Source organism: Amia ocellicauda, chromosome 7, assembly GCF_036373705.1.
Source record: "Amia ocellicauda isolate fAmiCal2 chromosome 7, fAmiCal2.hap1, whole genome shotgun sequence".
Classification (NCBI taxonomy): Eukaryota; Metazoa; Chordata; class Actinopteri; order Amiiformes; family Amiidae; genus Amia; species Amia ocellicauda.
Window position 1 is genome coordinate 13,772,985 of NC_089856.1, and position 26,377 is coordinate 13,799,361.

At 47.2% G+C, this 26,377-nt stretch overlaps 2 protein-coding genes across 4 annotated transcripts in view; one reads left to right on the forward strand and one right to left on the reverse strand.

Moving 5' to 3' along the window:
• Positions 1–494: 494 nt before the first annotated feature.
• ankrd33aa (ankyrin repeat domain 33Aa) lies at positions 495–8,574 on the reverse strand. Its single transcript, XM_066708562.1, has 5 exons — positions 8,368–8,574; positions 7,335–7,704; positions 6,707–6,836; positions 4,950–5,090; positions 495–3,597 (listed from the first exon to the last, which is right to left on the reverse strand). The coding sequence occupies exons 2-5, from the start codon at positions 7,635–7,637 to the stop codon at positions 2,765–2,767; spliced, it is 1,407 nt and encodes a 468-aa protein (XP_066564659.1). The 5' UTR covers positions 7,638–7,704; positions 8,368–8,574; the 3' UTR covers positions 495–2,764.
• A 3,899-nt stretch (positions 8,575–12,473) lies between these two features.
• Positions 12,474–26,377, forward strand: part of LOC136752869 (rho guanine nucleotide exchange factor 25) — a 43,658-nt gene continuing 29,754 nt past the window's right edge. For 2 of the 3 annotated variants that reach the window (XM_066708552.1, XM_066708553.1), the window contains exons 1-2: positions 12,474–12,986; positions 15,989–16,118. In XM_066708552.1, the coding sequence (XP_066564649.1) occupies positions 12,891–12,986; positions 15,989–16,118 (226 nt within the window). In that variant the 5' untranslated portion in view covers positions 12,474–12,890. Of the gene's footprint in view, positions 12,987–15,988; positions 16,119–24,794; positions 25,454–26,377 lie in introns of those variants that run through there. The other variant, XM_066708554.1, reaches the window with a different exon arrangement.

Below are 26,377 nucleotides of genomic sequence, written 5' to 3' on the forward strand. Positions count from 1 at the left end.
AATTACCAACCATCACTGATGGTTAACCTGCACACTACTGTAAAAATAACACATATCCCATAATATTTCATATAGGAAGTACTGTCCCATGCAGACAGAGTATCTTCAGACACTTTAAATTCAAGTTGTTGTTGTTGTTATTATTATTATTATTATTATTATTATTATTATTATTATTATTATTATTATTATTATTAGTAGTAGTAGTAGTAGTAGTAGTAGTAGTAGTAGTAAATAATAATAATAATAATAATATGAAAGAACAACAGACCATTAAACACAATAGACAGTGTCTTTGTTGTCTGGTAAATGACGTTTCGATGACCTCACCCCACAGCCAGGAAGTAGCTCAGTCAGTTTCCCCACTCCCTCTTGGCAGACATGGGGAGATGGAGAGGTGGAACATGTTGTGACCCAGGGGACAGATGGGAGCTCTGAGCATCGTCTTCCAGCAGCCAAACAGCACCGCACACACAGCCAAAAACTGCCATGACCATGGGAGGTGCAGGGTAAAATCATGTTTAATTCTGCTAGGTTATAAATATTATCACCATCCTCAAAATTATTATTATTATATATGTTGTTTTTGTTCAAGACAGTCTAGAAAAATAACAGTCAGACAGTCAGGTGTACAGGTTGGTGGACGCTTGTCCGGATCTCAGAGACAGCAGTGTAACACACACCCAGTGAGTATTGCTCATAACACAGCTTTCAATAGCAATAGCAATATGTATGTATATATATATATATATATATATATATATATATATATATATATATGTGCATATATTTGTAAAAATTCTATAGCATGTGAACAGTGCTGCACTTCATCCAACAGAACATGTAATAATATGCTCTTGTCTACTAATACAGCATCAGTACATACAGGGGGTGCCAACGGGCTCCAGGATTGCATCACAAGGCCCTGTGGTTGACAGAGGCTGGATTTGAGCTGGTGCATCAGACAGACGGACAGACAGAGGTATTAGAGAAGATCGATATTGGAAATCATTTGCAAAGTCCCAAAACTTATTCCTTTGGATAGAACACCTTTGGGATGAATTGGACCAGCCAAGCCAAGTGTCCACAGATTGCCCTGCAATGGGAGATTGTGTCTGTCACCCAAGAATGATTGGAAATATAAATAATTGTATATATATATATATATATATATATATATATATATGTGTGTGTGTGTGTGTGTGTGTGGTTGTGTATCTATCTGTATATATCTTTTTTGATCCTTTTATCCTGACAGTAGGAAGAAGTGCACAGAAGTATTTACAGTCAGTAGGGGCTTTGTGTTCTTGCTTCATGTTTTGGAATCCATGCTTCATAGGCCTGGGGTCTGAATGCAGATTTGTAGCTGAGAGTATGCAGGGCTCTCCTCACAGGCCAGGGGTCCACTCCGTCTGTCACAGTATCTCACTGAACTTCCAGTGTCTGTAAGTCTGTCTGTCTGTCTCCACAAACACGACTCCTCCTCTCAAGCCATCAGTCAGACCCCCTGGTGTGCGAGCAGCAGTGGAAAATCCCCCCCATACAGACACCTCAATCACTGTTTAATCTGTTTTTTCCCCGGTTGTGAATTTGATACATTTCCATTGCATAGACGTAGCTCGCAACTCGTGCAAGCCTTATGGAATATCAGGTTATATTTATTCATTTCTGTTATCCAGTAAGTCCATATAAAAAAAAAAAAACACACAACACCCTGATATTTTCATATTATTGTGATGTTGTGATCTGCAAGGTTTTCTGGAAGATCCAGGCTGTGTGAATGTGCTTGAAGCACAACAGAGCGAGACTCGGGTTGGCAGGGAGCTGCAGGAAAACGCGCTGCCTGCTAGTTTGGCATCTGTTGGTAATGGCTCCGGTCCCTCGGCAGGGAGCGTGCTGAAGATCTGACTTTAACACAGGGGGCACGCGATCCACCTTCCAAACGAGAAGACGGACAAAAACGTTAATCTCACTCCACCCCCCCGCACACCGAGCAGCTTCCTCCCCCAATGCTCTTTCCGCGAGTGTATGTAATTCCCTAGTCCCGGTCTTGACTTTTATTGCTAAACAAAAATCTCTCGTTTGTCCTCGGAAGAAATCATGAGGATCGTTGAGTCATGTGTCTCTAGAAATCATAGGATGTGAAATGTAAAGTACTTTAAAATAAAAAATAAAAAACCACAAGCGTAGTTTAAAAACAAACAATTAGTGGAAACAAAAATCTGCAGAAAAAGACCTCAAGGTTGCATCTGCAAGAATCAAGTGCAAGTTTATAAACAAATAAATACGTAAATGGCTGACACAATAACATTTTTTTTTTTCTGAACGGAAAACATCCATGTAGAAAGAAAACAAATAAATACATCACACAGACAGGTTTGTTTGGCTCCACGTCCCCAGCCTTCTCCCTACACGCAATCAGATCCCAGTCCGAACGGAGAGCATCCTTCTGATAACAGAACAACATGACCCCACACCACCTCGAGCAGCGCAGGAAACGATCCCAATACAAACACCAAACCCACAGAAAACAATTCAATTCCACAGTGAACGGGCCATGGAGTGTTAGTGAGTGTGAGTGAGTGTGCATGAGTGGGAGTGAGTGCATGAGTGAGTGTGTTAGAGTGTGTGGGAGTGAGTTTGTGTGTATGTGAGAGTGTGTGTTGGTCTGTCTGTGTCTGTGTGTCCATGATTGTGTGTTTGAGTGAGTGTGTGTGTATGTGGGGTGGGGGGATGTGCAGGAGGAAGTAGGACAACCCCTTTCTCACTTCTTCTTCTTCTTCTTCTTGTCCTTGTCCTTAGATTTGCACTTCTTGTCCTCTTTCTCCTTCTCCTCCTTCTCCTTCTCTGCCTTCTTCTTCTCCTCCTTCAGCTCCTTGTACTTCCACTTGGGTGGCTCCAGGTAGTGGCCACCCTTGGACTTGTGCTTCTTCTCCTTCTTGGGCGTCGGCTCGCCGGACTTGGTCACCTTGATCTGTGGGATGCAGCCAGCCGGGAACACGCTGTTCCTGTGGCTCATGCGGCTGGGCAGGAAGCTGCGCACCCCTGAGGACGCCAGTGAGAGCATGCTGCCCCTGCGTGTCTCAGAGGAGGAGGAGGGTGTGGAGCAGGAGGAGGACGAGGAAGAGGAGGAGGAGATGGAGCCGTTGCTGTGTCTGACCGATGTCTCCTCCGCCTGCCTTCCCGGGTACTGGCTCACGATGTCGGGCACTGCCAGCCGCCGCTTGCCCACTTCCGGGGGGCTGGTGGGACAAAGGGGGCGGCAGGCGGTGCCCACGAAGGGGCCGGAGATGGCAGTGGTCATTCGCACCATGTGGTCCAGCACCCCGCCATCCTCCGGGTCGCGGGGGAAGTTGAAGGTGAAGGTGCTGCGCAGGCGCTGACTCAACTTCTCACCGCGGCTCTTGGCGACCATCGCCTTGGCCACCAGGTCCTTGAGCTCCGGCCACTCAGGCACATAGGCCTGGCAGAACTGGTCGGCCCGTGGCTTGGCTAGGAGACGGCGGATCTGGATCAGTGTCTCGGAACGGCCCGTCTGCAAAGCCCACTCCCGTGCCGTCTTCCCCCGGGTCAGGTCCACCGCATTCACCTCCGCGCCTGGGGAGAGGGAGAGAGAGAATAGGATGGAAAGTGATGAGGAGAGTGGGAGAGGAGGAGAGGTGGCAAGAGCCGTGGATGTGGAGAGGTGGAAAGGGAGGGTAGGGTGAGGGACAGAGAGAGAGGAGAAGTGGGAAGGGAGTGTGACAGGGAGGGACAGAGAGAGAGTCAAATTTGTTCCCTAGCTTCTGAAAGTGCTTTCTGTTTTCTAGATACACTTTTGCCCCCGCTAGTGGTGAAAAAAGTACAAACACTAGGAAATCCAGCACTTGTACTACAGAGGAAACTGTCTGATTTCACCCAGACTTGCTCAGGAGGGGTTATGCAACTGTGCAGCTCGACAGGACTGCTGTAGAGTCACTGACTGGACTGGACTGGACTGTCCTGCTGCAGATTCACTGACTGGAATGGACTGTCCTGCTGCAGAGTCACTGACTTCACTGTAGTGCTTGGGAGATAGTAATTTCTGCCTTTGTGGTCTTGGGAACTGATGGACTGGGTCTTGTTGGACCTTCACACAAGCTGGGCTGGGGACAGTGCCCTCAGGTGACCTCACTGAGGACCTGCATCCAAAACACACACCAAAATATCCCAGAGGAAGGCAGAGACACATACATAACCAATATAAATAGAGGCTGTGGCACTGGACTGGGGAGGGATACCTGACCTCATGGCAGCATGGCTGGGCTGAAGAGCGCCATGGTGAGTTGATGCCGTCACTGCAAATAGACCCAGAAGGGTTCAGTAATTCCACAGGGCTAATCCACAGAGATGGGGGGGGGGGTGGATTACAGGGTGGGATCAGAGAAGGCCCTGTCCTCACTGCCCCCACCTTAAAACCCCCAGGACTGACGTCACTGCCCCCCCTCACCCCATCTCCCACCCTCCACCCTAACACTGACACTGCAGCCTGCAGTTGCGGATTATCACACCCAACAGTGTTTCTGGATCTGAGCCCCCCCCACCCACGTGTTTCCTGCTCTTAATGACAGCCAATTGCTGTCTTCCATTGAAGTGTTTTGTCAGATGACAGCAGACACCTTCTGCTCCACTCCACTCTACTGGGCCCTAAACCCTGATGGCAGCAAACGAATTAGGTCATTTAAGTAACTAGCCCTGGTTCTGTTTTTTTCTGTCCCAGATCGCTACCTGCTCCATCGCTTGGGCTTCATTAGTCCAGAGCACCTGAGTGCCAAAATGACCAACAATTTCCCCAACTGCCCCAGCCCACCCCAACAACAAAACCTATCCCACTCTAACAACTGCTCGACCCCCAACCTCCACAAAACCTAACCATGGTCATCTGCCCCATTCCCCACTGCCAATCCTCCATATTAACCCCCCAGACCCACCGGCCATCATAAGAGCAGCCACACATTCATTGCGCCCCTGCATGGCTGCCTTGATGAGTGCTGTGAAGCCCCGTGTGTCCCTGGCCTCCATCTCCACGCCAGGGAAGTAGTTGAGGAGGTAGTTGACGATGGTGATGTGACCTACAGAGAAGAGGGAAGTTAGGACTTAAGTACGGTACTCAGAGTTTGTACGCTCTCTGTCCACTGAGCTGCTGTGACCGAGGGTGGCCATCACTCTCAACCTTCTGTCTTTGCCACCCTCAGCCATCCTGCTCCTGACCCAACCCATGATCCCACCCACCCCAACGCAGTGGATAAATAAATACATACATACATACATACATACACTCACCTAAAGGATTATTAGGAACACCATACTAATACTGTGTTTGACCCCCTTTCGCCTTCAGAACTGCCTTAATTCTACGTGGCATTGATTCAACAAGGTGCTGAAAGCATTCTTTAGAAATGTTGGCCCATATTGATAGGATAGCATCTTGCAGTTGATGGAGATTTGTGGGATGCACATCCAGGGCACGAAGCTCCCGTTCCACCACATCCCAAAGATGCTCTATTGGGTTGAGATCTGGTGACTGTGGCGGCCAGTTTAGTACAGTGAACTCATTGTCATGTTCAAGAAACCAATTTGAAATGATTCGACCTTTGTGACATGGTGCATTATCCTGCTGGAAGTAGCCATCAGAGGATGGGTACATGGTGGTCATAAAGGGATGGACATGGTCAGAAACAATGCTCAGGTAGGCCGTGGCATTTAAACGATGCCCAATTGGCACTAAAGGGCCTAAAGTGTGCCAAGAAAACATCCCCCACACCATTACACCACCACCACCAGCCTGCACAGTGCTAACAAGGCATGATGGATCCATGTTCTCATTCTGTTTATGTCAAATTCTGACTCTACCATCTGAATGTCTCAGCAGAAATCGAGACTCATCAGACCAGGCAACATTTTTCCAGTCTTCAACTGTCCAATTTTGGTGAGCTTGTGCAAATTGTAGCCTCTTTTTCCTATTTGTAGTGGAGATGAGTGGTACCCGGTGGGGTCTTCTGCTGTTGTAGCCCATCCGCCTCAAGGTTGTACATGTTGTGGCTTCACAAATGCTTTGCTGCATACCTTGGTTGTAACGAGTGGTTATTTCAGTCAAAGTTGCTCTTCTATCAGCTTGAATCAGTCGGCCCGTTCTCCTCTGACCTCTAGCATCAACAAGGCATTTTTGCCCACAGGACTGCCGCATACTGGATGTTTTTCCCTTTTCACACCATTCTTTGTAAACCCTAGAAATGGTTGTGCGTGAAAATCCCAGTAACTGAGCAGATTGTGAAATACTCAGACCGGCCCGTCTGGCACCAACAACCATGCCACGCTCAAAATTGCTTAAATCACCTTTCTTTCCCATTCAGACATTCAGTTTGGAGTTCATGAGATTGTCTTGACCAGGACCACACCCCTAAATGCATTGAAGCAACTGCCATGTGATTGGTTGGTTAGATAATTGCATTAATGAGAAATTGAACAGGTGTTCCTAATAATCCTTTAGGTGAGTGTACATACATACATAAATAAAGTAACACAGAGGTACAGCAGATGTCCAACTACAGACGGGCACAACACATGTGAGGGGCAGATCTAACCCCACAGGCTGCCAGGACACTGACAGCGGCATTGGACCACGCAGTGACCACGGCCACCCACCCCACCATCTCTCCCCCACCGCCCACAGCCCCTGTGTGCTCACCTGCCTGTGAGGCGATCATCAGGGCTGTGTTGCCATCATTGTCCTTGTGATTGACGTCCAGGTGTGGACATTGGTCCAGGATGGACACGATGTCCACAAAGCCCTTGTAGCATGCCAGCATCAGTCCGTTCTGAGCACCACCGAAGGATGCAAACAAGCCAACAAACAATAAACACACAAACAGACAAAGGGGAACAAGAACAGAAATCTTCCTCCTAAAAAAGGGTCCCTGGGTGTCTCAGTGCAAGAACAGTGTTGCGGTGTGTACCTGCTCATACACAATCCTCTGCAGCACCAGGGGTAGCCCACAGGGGGCAGCAAAACAAAAACTGTTAGTGCCAAAACTGAAAGATTTTCCAATTCAAATATAAAATGTTCTCATTTTTCAAGGGTTTGACAGTATTCCCTGGAGTCTGTAAATGGTCCATAGTCCACCAATACCTAAAGTGACACTGACTGTATATTGCTGCTCACTGGGATAATGCCCCACAGGAACAGGGAGTTGTGAATGTGGTGGATCTGAGGCCCAATTCCTACGCCAGGTGACACACCACTGAGGCCTAAAGCTGAAACCAAACACGTCTAGAAGGCTGGAGGGGCTGTGGGATGGCACTGGAGGCTGGCGTACCCTGCCATTGATGTCGATCTCCATGACCTCCTCGGGCTCAACCCCTCTCTGCAGCACACGACCCAGGGCTGCCGCGTCATTCTTGGCACAGGCTTGGTACAGCGTGAATTCGGGCCCCTCCACCTCCGGTCTGCCCTCTGCCTCATAGTCAGGGTATACCGAGTCGTCCGAGAGCACGCTGACCGTGTCTGAGTCGTCGGAGACATCGTTGCTGGCAGCAGACACCTCTGAGGCTGACTCATCGTCCAGGCCCCCCCCCGGGTCCAGATCGGGGTCGTCTGCGGCCCCCCGTTCATCCGTCATGCAGCCCCCGGCCCCTGAATCACACGGCAGAAAACAGCCCCTGGCTGGCCCTCATCATCTCTGTACTCTGAGGGAGAGAGAGACAGAGAGAGAGGAAGAGGGAGGGAGAGAAAGATGGAGGGAGGGAGAGAGAGGGAGGGGAGTTTCAGTGTTGATCAACCCCAGATGTGAAGTGCCCTGACTACACCGCACACTGACCCAATCCAGATTCTGAAAAGCCACTGGACTGCAGCAAGAATCTTTACCTGTAAATTGATTAATTGATCCATTTAACCAATTAAAGAAGGACAAGCAGAAGTGAGCACTTGTACCGAATGCAGGGAGCAAAAGCAGAAATGAATTAGGCAATGATAACCAAACAGAGAATATTTGTTTTCTGCTTTTCATTACTGCTTCTAATGCTCAGGGGTGGGACTTGTTTAAATCCACGTGTGCCCAATGATTTATCACACAGAGAATTTCAGCAGAACACAAGAAGGTGAACTGCACGCTGCTCCCCTCACCTCCGGTGATAAAAATACCTCCTGGTGTCATTCCTACACTCCTCTCAGGTCCTACCAACACTAAAATAAGATATTTGGCTGACGTTTATATTACCACATCATTACGACAGACTAGACATAACCACAAAAAACAACAACAATAATAATAATAACAACAACAATCATAATAACAATTATAATAACAACATCACTACAACTTTAGAGAGAAGAGAATAACCAGTGATTACCTGAGTTCAGTGAGCGAGTTGGGGGTTAACGGTTTGATTATGAAATCCCTCAGTGCTTCCTGTGTGTGACTAGCACCACGTGTGGAACTGGTGATGGCAACAATCTTCCAGTACAGACCCAGTACTCCTACTGCCACTGTCACCCGCCAGTCTCCCGTTCTCCCCCTAAGACCTCCCTGCGACTGGCCAGCTCTACCCCCGCCAGAGTCCGTCACACAAGTCTCGCATTTGCGCTTCTGTAACTGTCCTCTCTCTCTCCCTCTCCCTCTCCCTCTCCCTCTCTCTCTCTCTCTCTCTCTCTCTCTCTCTTTCTCTCTCTCTGTCTCTCAGAGTTCCCCTTCCTCTGTTTTCACTTCTGCAATTCTGCCAACAGCACAGCCTATTGACAAGCATGTTGCTAGAATAAAAAATAAAACAAATTAACATGAGAAACAAAAAGGAAACGGAAAAACCAAAAGCCGCCGTGCACGCCGCAGCCTGAGTTGTGGCCTGCTGGGGAATCCCAGACACAGCGTAGTGACACACCACCATAACTGGTGACTGACAACGATAATTGTGCAGACACCCGCTCGCAGCCCAGCCAAGCCCGGCCTCACCCAGTCCAGCTACAGGGGAGGACGACAAGTCTGGGTGGAAGAGTTTTGATCTCAGTGTGAGGATGTTATGTCTGATTAGGGCATTCAAAATAAATAAATAAATGTGTACAATACACTACACTACTACTCTACACCATACTGCACCAAACCAGATTACATTGAACTACATCAGTGTGCGCATCGAAGTGAGCTGGCTGTCCCAGAATGACTTCACACACCCTGACTCAAAGAGGAGATTTTGTAAACCGAAGGGGATATTCTCTCTCTTAACTAAAGGCATTAGGTGATATAAATACCAGTCTCTGAGCCTTGTCCTCAAAGCCACCAGCTGCTGTTTGTGTTCAGTCTGCTTTGCCAGAGTCGGTGAGCTGTGGAGCACAACAGCCTCCATGCTTTTTTAGATGGAGTTAGATGGGATTTGGACACTGTATCCCGTAGAACACCTCTGGGAGGAGCTGGATCACAGACAGTAGGATACAATGCACCAGAGGAATGCACTGAGTCCCTCTGGCTGCCTTTCAAATAGCCCAGTCATTCAAGCCAAATATACTGTGCATTGTACTGCAGTACTGTACTATACTGCACTATACTTAACTAAACTATACTTTACTATACTTTACAGAGATCGCTCTCTCTCCATGTCTCTCCCTCTCTGTGTCCCTCTCCCTGTCTCTCTCTCTCTGTGTCTCACTCTGTGTCTCACTCTCTCGATCTGTGTCTCTGCTTGTCTGCTGTGTGCAACGTGCGCCTAGTGTATTGAGTACCTGACTCAAGAAATCTAAAAACCCAGTGAACACGGGGACTAATTCTGGAGCCCAGGGTTATAAAAATAGCCTGGCTTTAAAAAGTAAAGCTGAAAAAAAACAAAACACTGGTCAGTCCAGAGACATGTGGCCCTGAGCCCTGTGAAACCTCCCTCAGCACCTGTGTGTCTCTGAGCAGAAGACAGGGAATTACACTGTGTAATCTCCTCACTGCACACTCACACACTGTACACCGCACACACTGCACACTGCACGCTCACATACACTTTTTCTACATATGTCAGGGCCTAACTGACTAAGAGAGAGAGAGAAAGAGCCCAGTTTCTCTGCCAGTGCATTGTTCCTCTCCAGCAGCCCGTAAGTGCGTATCCCTCCTGACATGTCGGCGTGCAGCCTGTGTGTGCGTGTAATCGCAGGCGATGGGGCATATGGTGTGTGCAGTACATGCCAATTCTGCCTGGGGGTGACAGGTGGGAAGCCCCCTCGTACAGGTCGGATCTAGATTTTCATTATAATGCATTTTTTTATTCTTTATTTAGAATCCCTGCTTTAAAATTACATTGCATATACATACATTTATTAAAAAACCCCACCCCCTTGAGGTAATCACATCCCCGGGGTGATTCAGACGAAGAAACAGAGAAACCGGAAGTAGTTTGGCTTTCCCTTCTCTCCTTGACACAGTGCTTTGTCAGTACAGGGTCACTAGCCCAGGGAGGAAGGTGTGATTAAGACATTTTGTTTTATTTAACGCTGAACTTCATCTGTTCTGACACAGCCTCCATCGACTCTCTTCAGAGATCGTGTCTAAGCCATGTCTGACACTTCCGCCTCTGTGCTTTACAAGCCTACGCTGATATCACCAGCACTGCACTGCTGCTCTCACACTGCCCACCTCAGAAGGCAAGATCCCAACACAGCGCAGCACAACACAAGTACACACAGTGTGTTGGATCTTAATCCTGCACTCACACTCATTAGGCCAGGTTTACTTTGACTCTGCTTCTTTCCCTGTCTATCCATTCTTCCATCTGTCCATTTATTGTTCCTCAATCAATCAATCAATAAATAGATCAATAAATAAACATTTTCACAAAATCATGCAAAAACAATCACAGAAGAATAACTGTGACCCCCTCCCAGCTCAAAGCAATGCAAACACAACTTGGGGGGTAGAGGGAAAGGGGGTGGTCTAGGGTGTGAACAATTCAACTTACCACTAATAAGAGTGATGCCTGAGGAGTTCGCCACTCACTGCCACTTCAGGTGTGTGCCACAGCCTCACTCCCCAGCTCTCTACCTGTCTCTCAATTTCTGTTCACCTACAAACTCTCTATTTCTCTCTCTCTCTCTTGTTTCTGTCCTCCTCACTCCTGCTCCTCAAAACTCAAAAAAGGAAAGATAGTAGGTTTTGCTTGGGATCTACATAACTGTTCTCTGTCTCTGTCTCTGTCTCTCTCTCTCTCTCTCTCTCTCTCTCTCTCTCTCTCTCTCTCTCTCTAAGTGTGCAGGCTCTCTCTGTCTCTGGGTGACACCTTGATCCCAGGTTCTCAGCAGGGAGGGTGGGAGAGGAGGGAGACAGAAGCTGGCGTCTTAATTTAAACAGCCTGTTAAGTCAGGAGCACGTTCCTGCAGCCCTGATTAGAAGAGATTTGTGAAGAGATTACAGGCAAATGGACAGAGCAGTCAGAGAGAGAGGCCTGTTAATGAGCATTGCATAAAGTGTATAGTGATGTGATTGTAAATAATTACTCAATCTGTTTACTTATTATTATTATTTTGATAATATAAATTAGTATTATCATTAACCTGCATTTCTCTGTTATGGAAAAAAGTTAAAGGAAGATGAATAATGTAGGTAAGAAAGTAATACACAAACCTCTTGTGGGTTAATTTAGATAGCTGTCTTGAGTTACACACAGTAACACTCACACACACTGACACACACACACCGTCACTTACATACACTGACAATAACACACACACACACACACACACACACACACACACACTGACACAGTCACACAGCACACTGCCGACACACACACACACAATCACACAGTACACAGCAGACACACACAGACACAAGTCAGGTCCAGTCTAGTCCAGTCCAGCAGGGTTTACTGTCCTATTCTGAGCAGGACGGGAGTGGACTTCGCAGCTCTGTGTTACAGTTAGGAGGGCAAAGATGATTTATCAAGAATCACCAACAGGTGGAGCCAAAGCACCTAGGATTTCTGTCCCTCAGTGAACGCAGAAGGCATGTGGGCAGATGCCGCGCACTAGGATTGTGCAAAACACACCCCTGCCTTATTCAGCACAGAAACAGACCTGGCTTTCACCACAATGCCACATGATAAACAAGGACCGGACAGGTTAAACTCACTCTGCGCAACTACGGGCCAGCTGTGCGGCTCTCAGTGTGTTCAAGATGCCCAGATGAATAATCATGAAAAAACGTCACTTCTCTCCACTTTACACAAACCATGTGCATCTGAAGACAGGCCGAGAGAGGGAGCAGAGTGGAGGAGGGGATGGAAGGGGGATGGTAGGAGAGATGGAGAGAGAGATGGAGGAGGGAGAGATAAGGGAGGGAGAGGTTGAGGGGAGGGGTAAAGAAATGGGAAGGAAGGGGGGAGAGGGGGAAGACAGGCTCAGGCAGCCAATAAGAAAGAGGGAGCAGAGTTTTGGGAGAGAGAGGGGTGGGAGTGTGTAAACACTGGGAGACTCTGTGTGTGTGTGTGTGTGTGTGTGTGTATAACTTTCTTTTTTTTTTAAACCCACACAAACTGAAAAGTATCTAGGGGTGGGAAAAAAAGCATTCAAAAAATAAAATGAAACAAAATAAATAAAGACAGAGGACCTGAACTCCAGATTGTTCTAAGAGTGATTCTGGAGAGATTTCCAGCAGATTTCTCAAACCTTGCCGAACGTGTGTGATTTGCAGTCCCCTCCCATGGGTCAGAACGTGCATTACTGATGTACTCACTGCCAGTGCTGCACAATCCTCTCAGTGCACGCTTTGGCCAGCCTGACTGTGGAGTTACTGCGCTGCAAGGATTGTGTGGGGGGTTTGAGTTCACTGTCAGCCTGGGAGGAGGGAGAGAAAAAATATATAGATAGAGGGAGAGAGAGAGAGGGAGAGAGAGACAAGGGTTCGAGGATGAAGGCTTTGCAGAAGAACCAAGGGCGGACTGATCACATTTTGGGTGCCATGGCGGACATCCTGTCTTCCCTGGCACTGCCCAGCCAGCAGTGGGTGAGTGAGAGGGGAAGGGGCTGGGGGGGAGCAGGAGGTGTGGCAGGAGGGTGGATGAAAAGGGGTGGGGAGGCTGCAATTATTGCAAAAAAAATGAAATCTGAATGCAAAACTGCGGCGGGGGGGACATGCGAGGACACACTTGTATGGCATAGTCTGCTTTTAATTTTGTTGCTTTTTTTGGTGGGGGGAGAGGAGAGGATTGGGAAACGAAGACTGGACTATTCCAATGCCACACAAGTCTTGGAAAGAAATTGCTTACCAAAAAGTGTGTGTGTGTGTAGGGAGAGGCAGGGAACACGGTCTTACACATCAGCAATGGGATGTAATTGCAGCTCGATACCTTTGAAGCTTGGTGCACTTACTTTCTTCAAGATGGCAGCTCCTGTTGGTGCAGGGGGCTGTGACCTGGTGGCTGCTGCGTATCTGATGTCACCAGCATTTATTGGAGAGGGTTCCGCTCCAGGGCACTCCAGGGTACTCCAGTCCAGGCAATAACATTCATATGAACTTATCAGCGTTTGGAGAAAGGGTGTATCATCGTGGGCCGACATGCCCCTTGCACCGATGCGAGCCGTCATCTTGATCGCCACTGCACTGGACTTCCAACTCCTTTTCAGGATTGTTTTGATAAAAAAGGAAGCTGTGAGCGATGGCAGCAATGTCTCAGGCCTCAGTACTGAATCAGCCGCTCTTACCAAACCGCACTGGCCACTGGAAGGTTAATAAAGGAATAAAGGACCAAATGGCTCCTGTCTGAGGGTGCGGTCAGGGCCTCTACCAGGAATATGGCAGAGATACAATCAGCAACTAATGAGGCGATGAGAGAGGGAGAGAGGGAGAGAGGAGGGGGGAGAGAGAAGGAGAGGGAGATGGAGAGGAATCAAGAGGTTAAGCCGAAGCAATTTATTAGCTCTTGTTGATAAGAAGATTAGGAAGTTGTATTTTTTAAATATATATATACGACTGGGAAGGGGAGGGACCATGTGTGTGCTGGCGGGTGTCAGTTTCAGACAGGGCTCTGTACACATGCACACAACATGGCCTTATACCTGACCCTCAGATCGATGCTTTGAGTTGATGGGGAGGGAGTCCACAGACCCCTGATTGTGCAATCACAACCCTCAAAACTGAGGTACAGTCTGGGGGGGCTTACAAAACCATGATTGAACTTTTGGCTCAATTGCCAAACAAACTCTGATCCAGGCTGATTTACTCTGACATCCTTTTACTTAACAAGTCAAATCAATATCAAGTAAATCTCGATCAATAACGTGGTTAGTCAGTCTGACCCCAACAGGACAGATTGACCCAACTCACCTGCCCCCTTGCAAGCTGCCCCTGCAGAGCCCCCTCAACTCCCAGGGTCCATCACCACCAGAGAGAGTCCCTGCATCTGTTGCCGTGGCGTCCATCTCCTGTGCGTTCCCATGACGCCAGCATCCTTGTCGAGTCTCTGGATTTGGGACGGCTGGTCGGCAGGAAGAGGGGAGGACCGGAAAAAATAACTAAAATACCTGTCCCAGTGGGTTTTGGTTTTATTTTAGCCCCCTGGCTGTGGGACACACTGCCGGACCCATTTACCATCAATAACCTTATGATGGCTGTTTTGAGATATAATGGCTGTGATCCATGCTTTACTCTGAGGCCTGTGTGTGCCAAACTCTAGAGATACTGGGAAATGTTCTGGGCATCAAAACAGCATTCCCCTCGTGGGTGTACTTGCTTGAGCAAAACAGAATAAGCTGATCCACTATGTATACATCTATGTAATTATTTATTTGTTTCAGTTTGTTTTTTTGGAGGATCTGCAAATGCTGTTATGTTCTTAATCCTGCTATGGTTGTCAGGTCGTTCCGACTTAAGTCGTTTTGTGTGTCTCCTTAAAAAGAGGGGGAGAAGAGAGAGGGAGAGATAGAGGGGGAATGGAGAGAACAGGGGAGTGAGACACGGGGGGAAGTGGGAGTGATATGGGGAGAGAGGGGGAGTGAGAGGTACAGAGAGAGAGAGAGAGAGAGGGGACAGAATGGGAGGGAGAATGGAGAGAGTGGGGGAGTGCGAGAACGGGGGAGTGAGACAGCAATAGAGAGAGAGAGATTACAGTGTGTGGAGGGGAGAGAGACAGGGAGAGAGAGAGACAGAGGAAGTGAGAGAGAGATGGAAACGCTACTGCTGCACTAAACCCCAGAATGCCAGGTGTCCCAGAGTACTGTTTGACCTTTGGTTTCTCACATTCACTTCCTGGGGCAGCTGTACCTAAGGAAAATGCAATGCAAATGCAGGTGGCCATGTTTAGAGTTATATGTACGGCACAGACAGCCTGAGATGCACCTAAGCATGGACAGTGGACACAGGGTATCACTCTCCACACCGGCACCCCCAGCACTGGCTCTGCAGACTTGTTTGTCTCAAGGCCTGGTGTTGGTTCCTGGTGGACACTTCTCCTGTGAGGCTCAGAGGGACGAGGCCTGTATGACCCCCAAATGTGTCCCCACTTCATTTCCCAGCAGGAATTGTGTTTTCTTCCTGCAAACCCTTCTAGAATAGCAAATAATCTTCAGAGAGGCAGACTAGGTCTCGGTAAGACCACACACAGATGTACACACAAACACACACACACACACACACACACTCACACACATACAGGAAAAGTAAGCAAGAATTAAATAACAGGAAATGTTCCTGAATGACATCACACTCAGCCTGCATGGAGTGCAGTCAGAGAGCTGATCTGTGTTTTCTGGAAAAAAATAAAAATAAAGGAAAAAATGAAAATTAAAAACATCCAAAACCGAACTGGGCAATGAGAAGCATTCCCTCTGGCTCCAAACAAACTGCAGCTCAATCCCCCACAAATATGTCAAAATCTTTTGTTTGTTTGTTTTCATTTGGTATATTTTTCCATATCCCTAACTGCCCCCGCATAGACAAACAAACGTGATGGTAGCCCCCTCACTTGCCATTCAAAAGTCTCAACCAATGCTCTCTCTCTCTCTGCGCAGGTTTCGGAGCACAATGAGGAGGAGCCATTGGTCAGCGGGGAGAGTCAGGGATCAGAGCAGGTGGCCTGGGATCACAACCTCCTGACCCCCGAGGTACAATACGACAACCCAGAGAGAGGAGGGACAGGAGGTGAGAGGGGGTGGAATTGGTTCCACCAGATTCACATTGTGGTTCTCTACTGGCCTGAGGAAACAGGTCCCAGGTTCCCCAGGACCAATGCATCAGTGTGTGTGTGTGTGGGAGTGAGTGTGTGTGTGTGGATGATGGACAATCAGACAATGACCCAAACACAACCAAAGAAAAAAACAACAAAACAAAAGCATAAAAACTAGGCAATTGTGATCTGGCCCCTTATCAAATCAGAGCTCGTTAAGAGACCGGCCTGAGGAGTTAACGAGTGATTGCGTTCATTAAGATTAATCTCAGGGGAAAGGTGGGGGGGGTGGCACTATTTGCTAATGTGGCGGAGAGAGAACTGGAGAGAGAGAGAGAGAAACAGCTGGAGAGGGAGAGAGAGCTGGAGAGAGGAAAAGAGAGAAAGAGCTGCATGCGGAGTAGCTGCACACTGCTTCTTCACGGCGCTGGCGCGGTGGCAGTGCCCGTGGCCATGCCCCTGGTCTGTGCTGCTCCCCTCCTCTGAACCTTCGCATGCTTCTCCCTTTGCCATTGGCTGTGGAGTCAGGGTGCACCGTGTGACTGATTGACCGATTCTGATAATACTTACCCAGCGATCTGATTCTATCTTTCTATCTATCTATCTATCTATCTATCTATCTATCTATCTATCTATCTATCTCCCACTCCATTGCATTGAGATCTGATAGAAATGTCTTTTCTTAGAGTGCCATCTGCAACACATTAGAGGGGCTGAAACTGAACTCCAGCTGGGGGGGGTCACTTTGACTAACCCCCCCCCCCCCCCACACACACACACACACACACACACTTTCTGCCCCCAATCACACACTGCACACAGAAAGAGGAGAGGGGGAAGAAAAAGGGAGGAGAGAGAAGGGAAATTGCAAAGGCATTCCTCTCTCTAAACACTTACTCCTCTCTCTCTCTCTCTCTCCCTCTCTCTCTCTCTCTCTCTCTCTCTCTCCTCTCCCTGTTTCTCTCCTCCTCTCCCCCACCCCCACCCCCCGGTTCACTTCTATCTCTCCCCCTCTACTTGCCCAGTCCCTGTATCCCCTCCTCCCCTCTCCTCCTTCCTCTTCATTCTTCCCCCTCTCAGAGCACCTCTCCTCTCCCTCATCCCATCTCTCCTCCCCTCCCCTCCTCTCTGTCTCCCTCCCTCCCTCCCTCTCTCCTGCCAGTCCCTGTTGAGTGTTACAGTAATTGCCTGGTATTTACGCTGAGTCATTATGTGCAAAAATGTTGGTTCCATAACAGCAAACTGTGCTGCAGTGGTTTAGCGGTGAAGAAACAGCACAAACAACACAGATGAATACTGTGTGAGAGGATAAATCATCTAATGGTTACATTTGGGTTGTCTATAGCGCAGTGCTGGGAGTAATTTAGGTAAAGTATGCAGTCTAATTAAATGTAGTAATTAGATTAGCGTTACATATGTGGTCCGGGCTGGGGATAGGTATCAAATCCCCAGGAAACATCAGACTTTCGTTAAGTTCTAGGGTGCATAGGGTGTGGATTTGTAGGGGTTTGACGTTTTGGTGTTGGCTGGGGTCGGGGTTCAGGCTGTTGTTCGGGTCTAAATTGGTGCAGGTGATGTAACACAATGGTTTACAAAGCAATGTCTCTCTTCTGCGCTGCAATGCAGTATCACAGTTCAGCACTCAGATTCTGAACATTATTTTGGTAAATTGCCATATATTTTACAACTGAAAAAAAAAGCAATCCAAAATTCTGAAAATTCATTTTTAGGAATGACATGCAATTCCAGGGATGATGGTTTACTGACACACACACACAATCACTCACACACAAACACGCAATCACACACACACACGCACACACACACACACACACAAAGCTGGCTTCTAGATTAGCACTAACGAGTCATTTGGCACCCTCTCTTAACGAGACTCCTTCCCCTCTGCTTAATCACAGTCCTTCTCGCTCTGGCAAAGGAGGACTGAGGAGCTGCCAGTTACAGCTTGCACCCCCCACCTCTCTCTCTCTCTTCAAGGCTGATCCTGCCTGAAGTGCACATTAGGGCCCATTAAGTCCCATCCTTCACATCCACTCACAGCTAACTTCCCCATCCCTGTGCCCCCCCACTCCCTGCTGCCACTCACTGCGCTGTTTCTGGATTCTGCAGTGCCAACCGGAGTCGCCAGTTCTCAGCTCTGTCAGCCCACCAGGCTCTGGCTCTCAGCCCCACAGCACCCCATACCAAGCCTGGCCTGGGCCACCACTGCAGACTGCAAACTCAGCACATCCTGTCACTCTCTCACCCTCATTGTGTCACCCTGCCACTCTGTCACAGTGTCACTCTGTCACTCTGTCACCCTTTCACTGTGTCACTCTGGCACTCTGCGATTCTGTCACTGTGTCACTCTGTCACTGTGACACTGTGTCACCCTGTCAAATGCTCTGTTGGGCTTTGAATCTGGGGAGTGGAGCTTCCTTAATGGTTCCAGAATAGAGCTGTCAGGGAAGGTGAAACAACACTGAGGGCTCTGGCAGGGCTGCAGGCTCCCATCTGCCCCTAAGGCCGGGTCTGCAGGCTGCTGGCAAAACAGTGCAGCAAAGCTCTGAGGGAAGGGAGCTGTACTGTTTCCTCACTCTGCAAAACAGCTCTCGGAATGCCCCCCCCTCCCAGGAGCCCTGTGCCGTACCCAGCTCTGACCTTAAAAGGAACTCAGGCCCAGGATCCTGGACATGAACAGCCAGTCTCTGACGCTACAGCAGCACTGAGGAGAGATGGCACTCAGGTCTTGCTGTGCTTTCCAGAGAGGCGAGGGTAGGGGTGCAAGATCTTGTCCATCTTTTCTCAGGTACAATGGTGGTCAGTCTGGAAGGGAAGGGTTACAATTGTCTCCACCTGTTATAATTATTTTTTTTGTTTAGTTTTTGCTTGTTTAACTGGGATGTTGAAATGATCTCCCCCTTGAAGATCTGTGTATTGAGGCTCCCTATCTCCCCAGTGATAGACTATACTACAGCTTCTCTCACTGACCTAGAAAACTGCAAAATATGCTAAAGTAGATATATACGCAGCATACTGCACTTTACCATCCTGTTACCACAGTACATCACAATACTATACTTTGATTTTAGCATGGTACACCATGCTACTTCACTTATCGCTCAGTGTCAAAATTAAAACACACACACACACACACACACACACACACACACACACACACAGGAACAGGAACATTTAATTCTGGATTTTTTCTTTTGGTGGGGGGGTGAGGTAATCCCTGTGAACCCAAAGGGAGTGGGGATTTCAGGACACTGATTGTTCAATGGGAGAGAGAGAGTGTTGAGTGGGTGTGAGTGGGTGGGTGAGTGCAGGGAGAGCAATTTAAAATGTATCATATAAAACACCACGGCTGCTCTCATATTAAGCTCTAAATGACATGGATCCCACTTGCATTGCTGAATTGCTTCCTGCTTGAACAACTTAACCTCCGAGAGAGAGAGAAAGCGAGAGAGAGCGAGAGAGAGCGAGAAAGAGAGAGAGAGAGTTCAAACGCAAACCCAGACATGCCCATTTACTGTATCTGAGAGCGACTGACTCACTGACTCTTTAATTGGTTGGGCCAGGCAGTGACCCCGGAGTCAGTGTGGCTGCAGTGTGGCTTAGCAGGAGTCTTTTGCCTTATCTTCTCTTTCCTATTTTTTCCTCTCATAAATTAAGAAAGCGTAAACACCAAACCTTTAAGGAGGCTGGTGTCAAAACAACCAGATTTATTGTGTTAAAAGAGAGCGATCCTACTCCCTGCTCTCTGACAACACTCCGACAGCCAGCCAGCCGGGATTAAAAACCAATACAAAATACAATAAAAGAGCATTCGGAACGTGGAACATGACATGCGGATTGTGGGGGAGAGAGAGAACACCCCCCAACACACACACACACACGCACACACACACACACACAAACACAAACACACACACACCCAAACACACCACTCCAGACAGAATAGAAGAGATTGTCAGAGTCCAAGTCCAAGCGTATGAGTGGGAGAGGGAAGAGAAGAGATGGGGGAGAGGGGAAGAGAGGAGAGAAGAGATAGAGAGGGGAAGAAAGGAGAGAACAGATGGGTAGAGAGGAAAGAAGAGATGGGGAGAAGGGAGAGAGGAGAAAAAGATGAGGGAGAAGGAAGAGGGTGGGAGAGACTGGAGTAGGGTGAGAGGAGAAGAGAGGCTGCAATCGGCCAAGTTCACGTCAGCCCAAACTAGGCCCCATTCTCTGCCTCCCTGATTTATAGCACCAAGCAGATATACATCAGCCATAGGCCAGGACTGCGTCCATTTCTATAAACACATGCAAATATCCTTTAGTTGGCACAGTGATATATATTGCAACAATATAGACACAAGAGTCTTCTGTATGGTAGATGCCTTGTGTGCAAGACTGGGGGCGCTGTAGCTCTGTGCGCCAGGGCTTGGATCTGGGCTGTGCATCAGACGGAGAGGGGACGTGTCAGCGCAGTGCGGTCCAGATACAGTCCTGGCTCCAGCGGTGGGCCGTATGCCAGGCTCTCCCCTGTGTCCCTAATTCAAGTTTGCCTTAATTGGCGTTCAGCTCTGTCTTAGAAAGGGAAACAAAATAATGAAGAGGAAAATGCAAATCTAGTTCTGATGCAGGGATTTGATATGGGGCTATTTGCAGTGTTCAGAGAGGGAGGGGAGGGGTGGTGGGGCTGTTTGTAGCTAGTTGTGAAAACTCAAACAATCCCTCAGTGGCTTTATGTCCTGTGTATGTATTACACTGAACTACAGTATACTGCACTGTACTACACTACACAACACTGCAGTACACTACACAACACTGCATTACACTGCACTCAACTACACTATACTACACTACACTATACTACACTAAACTGAACTATACCATGTGGTGTTTTATACTTGCTCTCGATCATGTGTGCAGTGTAGTGTGTGCAGTATAGTGTGTGCAGTGTAGTGTGTGTGTATGCAGTGTGTGTAGTGTAGTGCGTGTATGTGTGCAGTGTAGTGTGTGCAGTATAGTTTATGCAGTGTGCACAGTGTAGTGTGTGCAGTGTAGTGTGTGTAGTATAGTGTATACAGTGTGTGTGTAGTGTAGTGTGTGTATGCAGTATAGTGTATGTAGTGTGTGTAGTGTGGTGCGTGTATGTGTGCAGTAAAGTGTATGCAGTGTAGTGTGTGCAGTATAGTTTATGCAGTGTGTGCAGTGTAGTGTGTGTAGTATAGCGTATACAGTGTGTGTGAAGTGTAGTGTGTGCAGTATAGTTTATGCAGTGTGCGCAGTGTACTGTGTGCAGTGTATTGTTTGCACAGTAGAGTGCTGTGTAGTGTGTGCTGTATAGTGTTTGCAGTGTAGTGTGTGTGTGTGTGTGTGTGTGTGTGTGTGTGTCTCTGCGGTGGGGGTGGGGATTACATTAAAGATTTGTGCAGCATCCACACAACTAGAGTCTCCAGGTGAATGAAAAGCGGGAAAAGAGCCAGGTGTGAGTTCGACAACAACAACAAAAAAAGACTTAATGCATCACTTTGGAGCCGGGGGTTTAAAACGGAAAGAATCTGCGCCGTCATCTATAATTTACCTCCCCCCTCCCCCGGCTCCTCCTTACCCCTGCACTGTGAATATTATATCTGCTGCAGGAATCGCACCAGTCAGCAGAGCTGGAGCGCTGGCAATACCCAGGGCTGTTACAGTTAAACTGGGGCTCGAGTGAGTTTTGTAGATATTTTTTATTTATTTTTATATTTTATTAAAATAATTTGTCGGATTGAATTTCAGTTACAGCCACGGCGGTCCTCCCAGCTATGCACTGGAGAGGATTGGGAGGGAGGGAGAGAGAGAGAGAGAGAGAGAGAGAGAGAGAGAGAGAGAGAGAGAGAGAGAGAGAGAGAGAGAGAGGGGGGAAATCGGGCAAAAAGGAGGGGTAGAAGACCTCTGCAGCTATGATCATTCCCCATTGTGTTTGTATTCTCTGTTACTAGGCTGTGAGACAGAGAGGAGTGTGGCAGGGTGGGGGTTATTTTTGATGAAGTTGTTTAAATTCCTCGGGGAATATACAGTGTATTTTGGGTAATATATACAAAAACAGGCATCAGTTTGTTACCCTCTCAGATCACCTCAGCTGTTAATGTATTTATGTATTTAAGATAGGAAATATAAACGCATGCGGGTGAAGTGTTACCGATTGAAGTAGACAGCTGTCACGCGTCCAGGCCGATCCAGAGAGCACGAGGGAGAGTCCTCGTGACGTTTTTTTTCTCATCCCATCATCACCAGAGTCCCTCGATTACGACAGGGGAAGTCTTGAAAGCTGAATGTGACAGTTTCCACACGGTGCACAGCAGTTGTTGGGCAACAGTATATGAGCAACACTGTGCTGTACTGAGAAAGGGGACGCTACAGAGAAAGGAAATAAGAGGGAGGGAACTAGAGATTTAAAATGAAATAAATAACAAGTGAAATGCAAGCAGAATGTACGATAAACACACTTAAATGTCTCCGTGGAAATGTCTGAACTCGCAATGTTTCCAAAAGACAGAACTTTCACTGGTGTTAAATATTAAAACAGTCTCTGTTTGCACGGTTTTGCCTTTCTGTGTTGTGCATTGCCTGGTGCAGACAGAAGAAGAGACAGAGACAGAGAGAATTTGAGAATTTATGTATTAAAATCCTGTCCAATTGGGTTCTTACGTTGTCCTAACTTGTCAATCTGTCACAGTAAATTCCCCATAGAGTAGCCACAAGACCTTCAAGAAGCCAGATTAACCTCTGACCTTTGACCTCTAAATGTACAATACAGATCTCAACTCTTATTAAGTTTTCTCTGCAGTCAGGGCAGCACCCCTTGCTCATAGGAGTAAAACAGGACAGAAGTGTTCAACAGGGTCCTCACTAATTGCCTGGCTCCACCTGCTGTTGAAATCTGCAAAGTGCAGGTCTCCATTAAAAATAAATACATACATAATTACATACATACAAACATTAAACTTCAAAACTTTGTGTTTTTTATATTAGTATACATGCACTGTTTATACGGGTTTAGCTGTTTGTACTTCATTATACTTCTTTAGAAGATGTTGACATTTCAAATGCATAGTGTAGTGTCCTTAATGACCAGGAGAGGTGAGAGAGAGAGAGAGAGAGAGAGAAAAAAAACTTGAACAAAAAAAGAGCTTTCTGTGTTTTCTACAGCGCAGTACAGCAGGGTCACCAACCCTGGTCCTGCAGAGACACACAGTACAGTATGGCATGGACTCCTGCTATCATCAGCAAACCAGTAGGGGGCTCTATCCTCCCTCTGGATCGGGAAATGCCAAACCATTGCAGGGACGTGCTGCACCTCCTGCTCTAGGGATCAAGGGAAGATTTTTAGAAATACAGTGTATGTATATCTGTCTAACTATATATATACAGAGCGAGAGAGAGAGAGAGTTACAGTCAGAAAGAAGATTGGGTGTCATTAGGAGGAGCTAGACTGCAAAATGGCTGGGAAACAAAACAGAAAAAAAACCCAAAACAAAACACAGATGTTGACTGACACACACACACACACACACATACACACACACACACGTGTGCCGTGTGGCCAGAGGCCCCTGCCCAGGGGTCTGCAGCAGTGAAACTGTCTGGAATAATCATTTCCCAAAAATCGCTGTTTATAACCACACAGCCCTGCAGCAGACTGAGAGGAGACTGTGTGTGTGTGTGTGTGTGTGTGTGTGTCAGTGCCGTTATGTGTCTGGATGGGACTGTTTATTATTCATACAGATTACCTCAAATCATCATCATCATCATCAGCTTCATAATTATTCTCCACCAGGACTAAGCCAAATATGAAATAGACGGCAATGTAATATTTATAGGAAGCTGAGTCAACACAGTTTACAGTGCAAACACACTCCAACACCGGCTCCCAGGGGACACGGCTCCACAGCACACTGAAGAGCGGGTGAGCCGGTTCCTCTGAGCAAATACACTGCACTTACTGCCTGTATAAATATGCTGTGTGTGTATATATATATATATAGAGAGAGAGAGAGAGAGCAATTGTATATATATATATATATATATATATATATATATATATATATATTATGCACTATATATCTGTGCTCTGTATGAATGACATACATGTGGCAGTCAAGCTCCCCTGAGGTTTGGTTTCTGCATTGAGGTGGAGTGTGTGTGTGTGTGTGTGTGTGTATGAGAGAGAGAGAGAGAGAGAGAGAGAGATAGAGAGAGAGAAAATGTGTGTGTACATGGGACTGTGTGTGTGTGTGTGTGTGTGTATGTGTGTGTGTAAATGGGACTGTTTGTATGTGTTTACAGTTACAGTGCAGTATGGGCAGGATTAGGGCAAAACAAGTGGAGTAAGGCAACGAGAGAGAACAGAGAGGTAAAGGGGGAAAATGGAGAGAGAGAGAACAGAATAGCAGCAATGGGATAAAAAGAATGAGGTATGGGGAGAGAAACAGACAGAGAGAGAGAGAGAGAGAGAGAGAGAGAGAGAGAGGGATAGGTGGAGAGCAGGGAGGGGAGGGGGAACAGAATCTTGGAATAGCCAGCAACCCGAGCTCCTGACTCCACCCCCACCCCCCTCCAACTGTCTCTCTCTCCCTCTCTCTCTCTCTGTGGCAGACAGACTGATAGCCCGTTATTTGACCAGAGAGAGAGAGAGAGAGAGCGCAGAAAAGAGAGTGAAGCAGCAGCAGCAGCAGCAGCAGCAACAGCAGTTAATAGAGGGGAGGTGGTATCCTAATGCCTGGAGCCTTGGTACTCTCTCTCTCTCTCTCTCTCTCTCTCTCTCTCTCTCTTTCTCTTTACCTCTCCCTCTCTCTTTTGGAAACAATGAAATCCTCATGACCATTACCTGGGACTATTTCAAGAGACAATTCATGTTGATGACTATTTTGATTAAATTTTTTCCTCTTCTTCGTGGTGTGTCAGCTTGGAAAGGCACCAAAATCCTGGATTGTATTTTGGAAATTCTATTGCCGGGGGAAGTGCTGTTGTTTTCAGTTAATTGTTGTTAAACAGGCAGTACAAACACACATAGATACATCTTTTTGTTTTGGTGTGTCTGTTTTTGGCGGGGGGAGGACAACAATTTTTATTTTTTAGTTTTGTTTTCTGAATCCTGGGGACTACTGTTTCTTCAGCGTGCCCGTTTCATGCCATGATAGGAGCTGGTAGCCCTGTTGGCAGTGGCACTGACCTGGGCACAATATGAAGGGGGGGCACCAACAGAGGGGCTGTGCCTGCCAGCACTTATTCCGAAAAGTGCTGGCTAAGTGTGGCTGCTGCTATGCCACGGCGAGAGGTGAGTGTTCCCACTCTGGAGTTATCTGTGAATTTGTGTGTGTGCATGTGTGTTTGTGTGTGTGTGTGTGTGGGTTGGGGTTCAGTTGTACCTCTAACCCCCAGACTCTATCCCTGGTTTCAGCCCCTTCCTCCCCTCCACGGCAGTATTTATTTTCTTTAGTTCTGCTGTACCGCTCTGCCCCCCCGCCACCCCACTCCTCTCCCCTCTCCGCTCCTGTGGGCTCTCACAGAAACGCAACAGATGTCTCTGCGATCGCTTTCTCCCTCTTTCCTTCTCTCCTTCTCTCTCTCTCTCTCTCCTTCTCAAATTCTAATTAAAATTGCTTTGTTGGCGTGACCAGAATAAGTATTGCCAAAGCATTAGTAATAAATGTCAAAACAGTTTCACATGAACACACACATATATCTACATACATATATTTAGGGCCAACAATTGCACAATAAACAATTCATACAAATTAAAGCAGTAGTAGCAAAAAGGAAAAGTAGCAAATTGTCAAATATACATATATAGTATATCAAGTAATGCATGATTCAATAAATAACAGCAATCATATTAAAATTACAATAATAATAAATACAACAGCAATAGAATTGAGAGTAATTTCTATTTTTTTCTGAAGTAAATATTATAAACATTAGTATCACAGAAATGATGTCTCTGCAGAAGTATTTCCTTCTCTCTCTCTCCCTTTCTCTCTCTCTCTCTCTCTCTCTCTCTCTCTCTCTCTCTCTCTCCCCCTCTCATCGCCCAGTTGTGGAGGGATTGGGCTGGCTGGAGCTATCTTATTATTATTATTATTATTATTATTATTATTATTATTATTATTATGCTCACTAATCATGAGTACGTGGATGATACTATACAAACATGGGGAGCCCCTCTCCCGCTGGCTGTCATTTGCTCAGTTAGCCGGTGACT

Coding starts and splice junctions, on each gene's coding strand:
- ankrd33aa (XM_066708562.1), bottom strand. CDS start 7,637: ATGACGGATGAACGGGGGGCCGCAGACGACCCCGATCTGGACCCGGGG. Junction 5,091..6,706: donor GATGATCGCCTCACAGGCAG/GTGAGCACACAG, acceptor TCTTCTCTGTAG/GTCACATCACCATCGTCAAC. Junction 3,598..4,949: donor GGCTGCTCTTATGATGGCCG/GTGGGTCTGGGG, acceptor CCCTCTCCCCAG/GCGCGGAGGTGAATGCGGTG.